Source organism: Tachypleus tridentatus, chromosome 3 (genome assembly GCF_004210375.1).
Source record: "Tachypleus tridentatus isolate NWPU-2018 chromosome 3, ASM421037v1, whole genome shotgun sequence".
Classification (NCBI taxonomy): domain Eukaryota; kingdom Metazoa; phylum Arthropoda; class Merostomata; order Xiphosura; family Limulidae; genus Tachypleus; species Tachypleus tridentatus.
In genome coordinates, this window is record NC_134827.1 from 9,032,270 (window position 1) to 9,043,240 (window position 10,971).

General features: G+C 32.1%; 1 protein-coding gene across 1 annotated transcript in view; it reads left to right on the forward strand.

Moving 5' to 3' along the window:
• Positions 1-10,733, forward strand: part of LOC143246308 (uncharacterized) — a 62,134-nt gene extending 51,401 nt beyond the window's left edge. The window contains exons 9-10 of the mRNA XM_076492804.1: positions 300-605; positions 10,073-10,733. Coding sequence (XP_076348919.1) covers positions 300-605; positions 10,073-10,161 — 395 coding nt within the window. The 3' untranslated portion in view covers positions 10,162-10,733. The remainder of the gene's footprint in view (positions 1-299; positions 606-10,072) is intronic.
• The last annotated feature ends 238 nt before the right edge of the window (positions 10,734-10,971 follow it).

The following is a 10,971-nucleotide window of genomic DNA, read 5'->3' on the forward strand; positions in this document are numbered from 1 at the left end:
TACTATATTGCACGAGTCACACGAAAACGTGAAATAAACATGCTATATTGACATTAATTTCGTTCCTTACTCCTGGTTTTTGTGTATCTTACATAGAAAATGAGTGATTTCACCATTTTGTTTTTGTCACTTCTTTATCTTAGCATTGTAAAAGGGGTAAAGAAAACTACAAAATTACTCAACATGATATACTATTTAGGCCCAAGCCATAGTCAATGATAATTTTATTTTGAGGACTGAATTGATAGGATTAAAAATTCCTAGCTTGGTTCAACATGTGTTGATGGTTCTTTTCTTAGGCCCACCTCCCCCTTCAGCTTTGCAAAAACCTAAGAAAACAACAAAGGTTCAAATGCAAATAGGGGAGCCTTACCAACCTCGCCTCCAACAGCAATACTATCAGCCTTACCCTCAGCAACAATACTATCAAAATCCTACTCAACGATACCCTCAACCAGCCTTTCAACAGCATTATAACGAACCTGAAGTTCCAGCATCGCAATTACCAGAAGAACCAGAACCCAGAATGTATACTGGCAATAAGATACCTTCTCGTTCGTTCCGAATGTTGCAGACGATGACAGGAGAGAATCCTTTACTAGATGGTAGGAAAAATTTTAGGTTCCTAACGCAAATGAAATCAAATACTTGATTACTTGATTACTTGGATTAAGAAGAAAATTGATTTATTTTTATTATGTTCATTAATGTAAAATGTGATGAACGCAATTATTCTAAATTTTGTTTGTCCAATTAAAAACCCTATACATTTTTATATTTAGTTTAAAGTAGATCAGTATTGAAAATAACAAATGACAGACAACATCTAAATTGCGATACGAGACAATTCCTTACCTTCATTTTATATTTTAAACATTGGTAAAATAAACTTGCATTTTAAAATGTCGTAACCTCAGAAAACAGGACATAACTGAACAACTTATTAACAGATAACAACTTTGACTAAAATAAAAGAACGAAAATTAGAAACTATATTTCCTTACGTTTCTAAAATGTTTTTCGATTTTCTGTTTTTTGTTGATATTGATGCAGAAGTGTTATTTTTCTCAGTTAATCAAAAAGCATCTTGAAATATTTTTGCCCACAAAAAAGTGTTTTGTTGTTCCTGATAAAATGTCTTAAAATGAAGTCAGTAACTTGTATACAAAAAATATATTGTTGTTATTTTTATCCACAGGTGTCTTTTCTAGCTGTTATTAATAATTTTATGTTTGTTTTGTTTGTTTTTTGAATTTAGGGCAAAGCTACACGAGGACTATCTGCGCTAGCCGTTCCTAATTTAGCAGTGTAAAACTAGAGGGAAGGCAGCTAATCATCACCATCCACCGCCGACTCTTTGGCTACTATTTTACCTACGGATAGTGGGATTGACCTTCACATAATAACGTCTTCACGGCTGAAAGAGCGATCATGTTTCGTGTGAGGGAAATTCGAACCCGCGACCCTCGGATTAGGAGTCGAACGCCTTAACCTACCTGGCAATGCCGGGCCAGTAATTTTATATCATGACGGTATCCCAAACACAAACGAACTTGGCATGGGTTTAGTTTAGAGAAGAGAGAAGTCAGAAGAATTTTCTCCCCAGCAGGGGTGGTCAGGAAAGTTGTGGTTCCTCTTCGCCCCTCACATGAAAGATTATTTAATTTTGCTTAGGAATTTACCTGTATTTTACTTTAACTTGTTTAAGGTGATGAAGTTCGGTGTGGCATTACAGAAATGACACGTGAGAAAAGGGGGGAGCGACACAAGAGAAATAAAATAGGCTAGAGCCCGAAGTCCGAAAAGCCGATGAGATATCAACTGAAAACAGCCTGATTCAGGGCTGGGCAAAAATATTGCCTTGGCTGGATCTAAAGATCCATTGCCTGAATTTGGATGTGAGGGAAACAGGAGTATGGTTTCACGTTTATTTATAATTCATTCAAAAAAACAATGTTGCTGCTTAAGCCTGTTCAATTTTTCCAATTGACTAAAACAGTCGTTTCATACTTATCTGGTTCTTATGTAAATATCTGCATATAAGGTGTTTATATAAGTGCATTTTAAACGTTTATGATGTGATACTAATTTTACTTTATTAGTTCATTACCTGCCAATCGTATGACGATTTTACTTGTCATAGGAGGTAGACTTCCCTGAACACTAAGTCGTTACTTGATTTAATATTTGGAACTAATTTAAAGAACGTAACTAGTAGTGTTGAAAATTAGTTGAGGTAGTTAGGACTTCTTTAACAAACATCCAAAAGATGTCAGATAGAGATTTGTCTAACTCAGGCATATGTGATGTGGTGTATTTGGGAACAATTTGAATACAGAAGAATAACGGTGCAGTATGGCTAAATGGTTAAGGCACTCCACTTGTAATTCAACTGTCGCGGGTTCGAATCCCTCTCCCACCAAACATGCTGGCCCTTTCAGCCGTGGAAGCGTTATAATATGACGATCAATCCCACTCTTCTTTGGTAAAAGAGTAACCCAAGAGTTAGCAGTGAGTGGGGATGACTAGTTGCCTTCCCTCTAGTCTTACAGTGCTAAATTAGGGAAGGCTAGTGCAGATAACCGTTGTGCAGTTTTGAGCGAAATTCACAAACAAACATACAATGCCAAAATCTAGAGCTATGTGGTAAAAGAGCGTTTTAGGGGGGTTTAGTAAAAAATAAAAAAGGATATAACTGCCAATATAAATTGGTAGCAATAAATTTCCAGAACTGATTTTCTCACCTGAACTTGCAGTAAGATTCTCTTTCTTGCAGTTTTTTGTAGTCATACTTTACCGTTTTAACGATTTGCAATAGCAGTGTTATTTACACTTAAAAAAAAGTAGAATCAAATGCTATTCGACCTATCGTTGACCAGACGGAAAGTTTCCCACTTTGAAATACGCCACTAGGGCACGCTGCAACAGAAAAATCGTATCTTTAAAATAGGAAGAAAAGTTTAACTTCTAAATAAAGCATTAAAAACTAATTTGATTCCAATCTTATGATGAAATTAATTATTCAAATCTAGAAGCTGTTATCTTGAGAATAAACGAGTTTTATTATTTAGAGGTCAGATTTCTCTATAATTATTTTCGAATAATTGAATTTTTTCTGAAATATTTTGATTAGTACTGTTTGTTATGCTAGTAAAAATTCGAAAGCGATATTTTGAATGTTTAATACAAATACCACCTAACAACATAAATTTAAGCCTAACCAACAAAAATGCAATTAATGTTTCCCACTCCTAAGATGCTCAGCATGGCCAGGTGGTGAAGGCATTCGTCTCGTAATCTGAGGGTCGCGGGTTCGAATTCCCGTCACTCCAAACGTGCTCGTCTTTTCAGCCGTGTGGGCGTTATAATAATGTGACGGTCAATCCCACTATTTGCTGGTAAAAGAGTAGCTTAAGAGTTGGCGGTGGATGATGATGACTGACTACCTTCCCTGTAGTCTTACACTGCAAAATTAGGGACGGCTAGCATAGACATCCCTCGTGTAGCTTTGCGCCAAATTAAAAAACAAACACACAATACTACTGAGATTGTAAGTGATTTATTATTTTCAAAATGCAACTCAAGTGGGAAAGAAAAATAATAATATGGTAAATTAGAGAAAAAAAAAAGGTAGAGAGGAAGCAAGATAAATTTTGTTAAGATAGTTAATACTTAGGGAAACTTGATTTGATGTGGATTCTTACTTTGGTGTTAAGATATTTTTTTTGCTTTATTTATGTTCTAGGAGAGGACGGTACTGATTTTTAAGGTTTTCAACAAACGTTATTATTAAATACGAGAAGGTGATGAATACAGTTGGTTAGTTCTTCAAGAAATGTGGAGCTCAAGGTCAAAATCTTCAATCGTTCATTCTTTTACTTCTAACACGTCAATAGAATCATAGATGAAAGAAGATTTGGGACAATTGAGTGTGTATTTAATGTTGGTGTTTTTTTGTCAACATCTGTCTGAAGGGGGAGAAAAAGCAACAGAAAATGTTAAGATGTAAACTGAGGCTTATTGAGTTTACAAATTTTTATATTTATGTTCTCATCTCGTGTTTTGTTGCAGCTAGCCTGCGACTGTTTAGAAAATTCGTGAAAATTACTACTTATTGAACTTGTGTTGTTCCTAGTTGAAGGTAAGTTGCAAAAAACGTAGAGAAGTATTAATTTAATCTTCTTGGCTGAATAAGTGACTATAGGTATTACTTTTGCTTTGTCAGATCTGCATATACCAGTAATTAAGGTGACGTGTTATTGTAGTTGATGATTCTGTTACTTGTTAACTTTCTTTTAGTGTTGTTGTAATTTTATTCATAGCAGTTTTAAATTTGACTTAGTTCCGAATATTATGGAATCCATGATCTGTACTCTGCTGGATAGGATTTTCCCCTAAAAGTAGGGACAATTTCTAAACGAGGAGAAATAAAAATTAAATAATAAAAAAATAAGCTTAACCAACGTTTCTAGTTATTGTGATGGTAGTAGTTATTGTGATGGGTTCTCTCATTATAATGTCGTTTTTGAAACTTAGTCCTTTAGAATTTATTATTTCATCATGTAATTAATATGGTAGCCTGAACATCTTAGGTTATGAAACGTCGTTTACGAATTAACAGATATTTGTGTTTTCTTACTAATATCAGAGTGTTTTTTTTTTTTTGAACTAACTATTAAGGTTATTCTGTGTCTGTGTTTACCGTTGTAAAGGCTTGAATATATATATATATTATTTTCACTGTCACAGAAACATGTTTAAGTGATCTGGACTTAGTTATGCTTGTTTCAAAATGTGTAGGTTATTAAAATAACACGAAGTATATAATTCTGACGAATATAGAATGTTGATGCTACAGAAAAAAATAGAAACTCATATCACGAGAACTTTTAAGTTGTTAAGTAAGGTAATTGTTGAAAAATGTAATTTTTATTCACAAATAATTTATAATGATGATAAGGAGTCGAATCTTACTTATAGTTGGAAGAGACCGTGACAGTGAAGGAAGTGTTTTTAAAGAATGTTGTTGTAGTTGTTATAAGAATACTGTAAGTTATACACTAGCAAAAGAACGTCTTTCAATAATTTGAATGCTAATTGTCTACTATAATTATTTGATAGATTAAAATGCAAGTTCTTGGCTGCTTTTGAAACTGTAGACAAAAAATAAGTGAAATTCAATTAATTAATTTCACGATTGCTTCATCTCTTAATCTGTTTATTTATCTACCTATTCATCAATCTGTTTCTGAAACTAAAGAATTAAGTTGTACTAAATGTGATATTATAAGTAAATCTTTTTTCGTATGTGTCCATAATAGGCTAATGAAATACATTTCTGTACTTTGTATTGATGCAAATAAAACTTGCTTGTTGATTGTGTTACATTTGTAGAGACTATTATACTAGGCCTTTCGTAATAGCCCTACTTTATTATCATACAGCTGAGAAATTTAAATAACATATTCTAAAACTAGTTAATTGTACTGTTCCTTGTAAAAAACAACAGATTTTGTTATCAATTCTTTGTTAGTTCAAGACATTTAGACATATATGATAACAAATATACGAATATACATATATATAATCAATTATATTTGTCACAAAACGAGAGCTCAGCCTCGTAGTGCTATATTCTTCAGTTGGTTCCGTAGAGTTTTTGTTGTTGTTTTTCCGATGAGAATAATACTAATATGTTAACTACACTATGCCCCCCATTTCCATTAATAATTTACAAAGAATGATAAACCTCATGAATTTTAAATCCAAAATGTTCCCATACTTGTTTTGACGTTAAAGGTGAATCAAACTCGCATGATAAAATTCGAACAAAAGTATTTCGAGTAATTGTTTGTTTGTTTCGGAATTTCGCGAAAAGCTACACGAGAGCTATCTGCGCTGACCGTCCCTAATTTAGCAGTGTAAGACTAGAGGGAAGGCATTCAGTCATCACCACCCACCACCCTTTTACCAACGAATAGTAGGATTGAACGTCACATTATAACGTCCCCACGACTGAAAAGGCGAGCATGTTTGGTGTGACGGGGAGTCGAACCCGCGAACCTCGGATTATAAGTCGAGCGTCTTAACTACCTGGCCATACCGAGCTCAAATCACATACAGCTCCCATACAAAGTGAAAGGTGTTTAGAAATTCATTACATAATGTACTGCAGTACATAAACTAAAGTTGTTACATGACAGCTCTGCCCTTCAAGAGAGGTTTAAGTTAGTTTTTTTATCAGTTGTATATACACGTAAAATTCGAATATTTCATAATAAATCGAAATATATTTACGTATCAACAAATGGAATCATTCTGATATACTTCTTAGCTTATTTTGTATTGCTTTGATTAATGAAAAGTTATTGATATAATAGCTACTAATGAATACTGCATTAAGCCTTTATTAACTTATTTTAGCAACATACCTCGCCATGGCCACGTGGTTAGAGCGCTCGGCTTGTAATCCGACGTTTGCTGGTTCGAAGCCCTGTCACACCAAACATGCTTGCTCTTTCAGCTGTGAGAGCGTTACAATGTTGCAATCAATCCAACTATTAGTTGGTAAAAGAGTAGCCCACGAAACAGCGGTGGGTGGTGATGACTATCTGCTTTCCCTCTAGTCTTACACTACTAAATTAGGAACTAATGCAGATAGCCCTCGTGTAGTTTTGCGCGGAACTGCAAACAAACAAATTTCATAAACATGCGAAATAGCATGTCTCATATTCTGGGTAATAGAAAGAAATATTTATCATTTTTTATATGTTTATTTCGAACGAAACGTTTTACAAATATGATAATAATCAAAATAAATATTTGCAAAACAAGTTTTTGTGAAAGTCATAAAATAGAAATTCACCAGATTAATAAGTCGAAACTTTTCATTCTTATATGTACATTTTAAACTACAAGTTATCGCTTATGTAGATACCAACTTATCAGAAAATTTAATACTTTCACCAATCTTCGTGAGTCAGAATGTTTCCTCTGTTTCTCCATGAATTTGCGAGATGTATTTTACATCAGACACATTTCCACTAGATGTCTGAGACTATATTTAGTTCATAAAATGGCTTGTTCTCCCCAAGTGCACGTATTTGTTTCTACAATCTGTGGTATAACATGTCCAAATTGAGAACTCCTGTAAACTAACTCGGAAAATGTTCAAACATCAAAGTTTATCTGAAACTAAACAAGACAAAGCTTCCTTTATTGATAAACTTTTACTTAAAGGTTGTGAATGCTTCATGGGAGTTATCCTGTAATTTCTGAGTATGTATATTTATAAAGAGGATTTCTTTTTCCTTTTTTTTTTTGTCATTGGGTTCATCTGTGTTTCATAGAAAAATATGGCTTTTTCATCAAACAGCTTTAATATCATTGCCCTAAAAAGGCTGTAACAATTTGTTCGAAGTTAAGCACAAACCCATACAAATGGTTACTGTGACCCGATTTCTAGCGTTGTAAGTTTACAAACGTCCCACTGTGCCACGGGGAAGGTTGGTTTGTATGGATGGAAAAATGTTTTCGGTTTGGAAATGCAGTACTCTGTATAACTAATTAGTAGTACTCCCAAATTAATTATGCAGAAATCGATAATAGCATCATCAAATTCAATGAGGCGAGTACATGACTGAAATTAATTGTTTTAGTTGGAATTTTTCCAAAACAAAAATCAAGAACAAATAAACAAAAAAAGAACTGATGATTATAAAAGTGCCTACAAACTGCGCGTAATATTTTAGTTATTTTGTTTTAGAGCAAGACCACATTAAGCTACTTGATGTGTCCACCGCGTGGAATCAAACCCAAAATTTTAGTGTTGGCAGTTCGTAGACTTGCCACAGTATTGGCGGAGACCTCATGTTGCATAACTATATTTTTGTGTATATATACATATTCTGAACAGGAAATTAAAACAGTACATTATAAAAAACCCATTATAAAATCACTGAAAACTTTCGTTTGTAAAGTATATAAAACAATACTTTAACTACTCCATAACTGATAAAACACTGAATTGTCAATTAGCGATAACTCTGATGAAACATAATCCAACAGTATAGGTTTGAATTAAAGTTACTTACGACTAAATGAAACCAATTTCATCTGACAATCTGACAAGAAATACATAATACCATAAAGCAATATACAATAAAACTAACTCTTATAATGAGAAAAATGCATTAAGCGTTTAAATAGGTATCCTTGTCACTTTCGATTAATATCTCAATAATCCAGCTATTCTGGAAATTTAGATTAGCCTTATATCCGTATATAAAGTTAACAACACAACATAAACTTCATAACTGAAAAAATCAATAATAATAATAAATTAATTAAAATGATTACCATTATGACATTCAAAATAGTTTTTGAATTATAAATCTGGTGTGACATTAAACACTGATATATTGCAGTGTAAAGTTTTTTTCTGAAAGCTGTCATACATCAGAAATATGCTTCTTGGTCTGGCATGCGTTTCTTTAGTACCTTCCCTTAATTGGTTTAATCTAGGAAACATATGACATACAGTACACATATTTATTCTAACTTGCAAATTATTATTATTATTTAAATGCCATTATTTAAGCCTGTGCATGCTAGTCTAAAAGATAGGTATGAAAAATTTCTTATGAGAGTTTAATATATATATATATATTTCAGACCCTTTTGCATATAGTTTCCATAATGACAGAAAGATCAATAACTGAGAAAAACACAAAACTGTACGTGAACAAAAATATCTTTACACTATCTATCGTATAATATTGCTTTGCAAGTTCTCTTGTGTCTCCCCCCAGTAGCACAGTGGTATATCTGTAAACTTACACACTAAAAACCGGTTTTCAATCCCCATGGTAGGTACAGCACAGATAGCCCATTGTGTAGCTTTGTGCTTAATTACAAACAAACTGTCCTGTCTAAATTAAAATGTTTTAGTTAGAGACTGAAATAGGTAGTACTGTTTGTGCTTTCACAAAACAAACTTTATTGTTTTAACAAAACTGAGCAATGCTAGCAGAGTATTTCTTGCAGAACTTTAAAATTCAAGGATTTTTCCTATAAAAATACAAATATATTTATTTATTTATATCTGTTGTAGTTTTAAAAATACAAACAAAATATATATCTGTTATCGTTTTTTTATACATTGTTAAGCATTTTGGAATAGCAACAGAAACATTTTTTATTATTTATCATCGCTTCCTGTTGTTAAATGAATACAGTACCTTTATTTTTAAACGTTCATTTATCATTTTCGTCTTTAAAGGAAATTTAAATTTTAAAATTGACATATTAAAAAGAGATGTTTGATTTAAACGTTAACTATTAATTTGGTACTTTTGTTTTAACGGGAAACCAAAGTTTGTAAGATTGATTCAACGAAGTCTTGATCAAATCGAAATTGTGACTATCCGTAAACAATAATTGCAGGGCGTGATTAAGTATTATATTTTGTATTAGAAACAAAAAAAATCTTAAATTTGACTTACAAACAGATTCTAGTTCAGTTTGAAGATACACACAATTAAAACTTCTGTTTTAACAGCCGATTTCAAAATTTAGTGATTAACAGGAGATATAACAGATTTCCGCATTTAAGAAGGTGCTAAGATTTGTTGAGGTGTTGATCAGTCTCATTAGTTATTATTTTATCAGGAATAAATTGTTCAGCATGGGAACAAAGAAAAGTTTGTTTTAGCACGAAGTCACGCAATAAACTACCTGAATTCCGTTTATTGTAGGTCATTAAACTTCGAGTTTTGGAATTTTTTAAACAAACAGCTAATTTACTGGGACCACAAGTAAGAAAAAAAACTTTATCTCAAGAATAATGAGCTGAAAAGATATTTCTTTACTTTTTAGAATTTTCGAGAAGAACTACAAAAGAGTCATCTGCGTAAAGCCGTCATTAATTTTTAATCGATAGAATAGAATGAAGCTAATTAATATTACTAACCACTAACTTTTTGGCTGCTTTTCTCTGCCGAATGGTAATAATTGGCCATTACGGTTACAAAGTTTGAAGCGCGTTTGTTTTATGTCTTTTTTTCTTTTGCAGTGAAGGAACGAAACCTTAAATTCACGGTCAGGACAGGTAAACAAACAGCCACACCTAGTCCTAAGAAAGGTGGAATAAAACCTTCGTAACACAGGATTGCGTTTGAACCAATTTGTAAAAACAGAAAATTTAAAGGGAAACATTTGACTATAAAGGACAGAAATAAGATTTTAATATACAAAAAGTACAAATAAAACTGTTTTTTTTTCATTTACACTCTTTTTAATGATATTTTATTTTTTAATTTTAATATCTGATTTACTCACTTTCGGATTTACAAACTATTTTTTTATGTTATTGTAATTATAATAATTGAAATAACATCGCCTTTTTGCAACATAACCAACTTATTATCAGTAACAACAGTATTATATCTATATGTTTATAAAATAAAATTGTGTAGATATTTTCAGACTTTTTCTTATTCTCCTTTTATGCTTTTATACATATATTAAATGGAACTGATTAAGAGCAAATAAATACCGAATTTTGCTATGATGATCCCATTTCCAAGTAGATAGAGAGGAAGCGCCATCTTTAGGTATAAAGAAAGCTTGTAAACAGTTTTAATAAAGATCAGAACAAATTAGAAATTTTTATTTCTGGTAATATATTATTTTTATGTAGTTCAGTTTCTTTAATAAATTTAAAGTGATATTCGTACACGGCTATGGCTTGTTTCTAGTGTTTTTTATAGTAATCTTTTTAGATTTTATGATGTTTTCGACCATATTTAGATTGTGTGAAAGGGTATTTATGTTATCGTACAGCTGATTTTTTAGAATATTCAGCAAATGGAGAATTGTAGGACATTTTGATTTTTTATTAGCAATATTTTATAACATTTTTGGTTTTGGTAGCATGTATTGTGAATAAAACATTCACTTATGTGTCTTTCT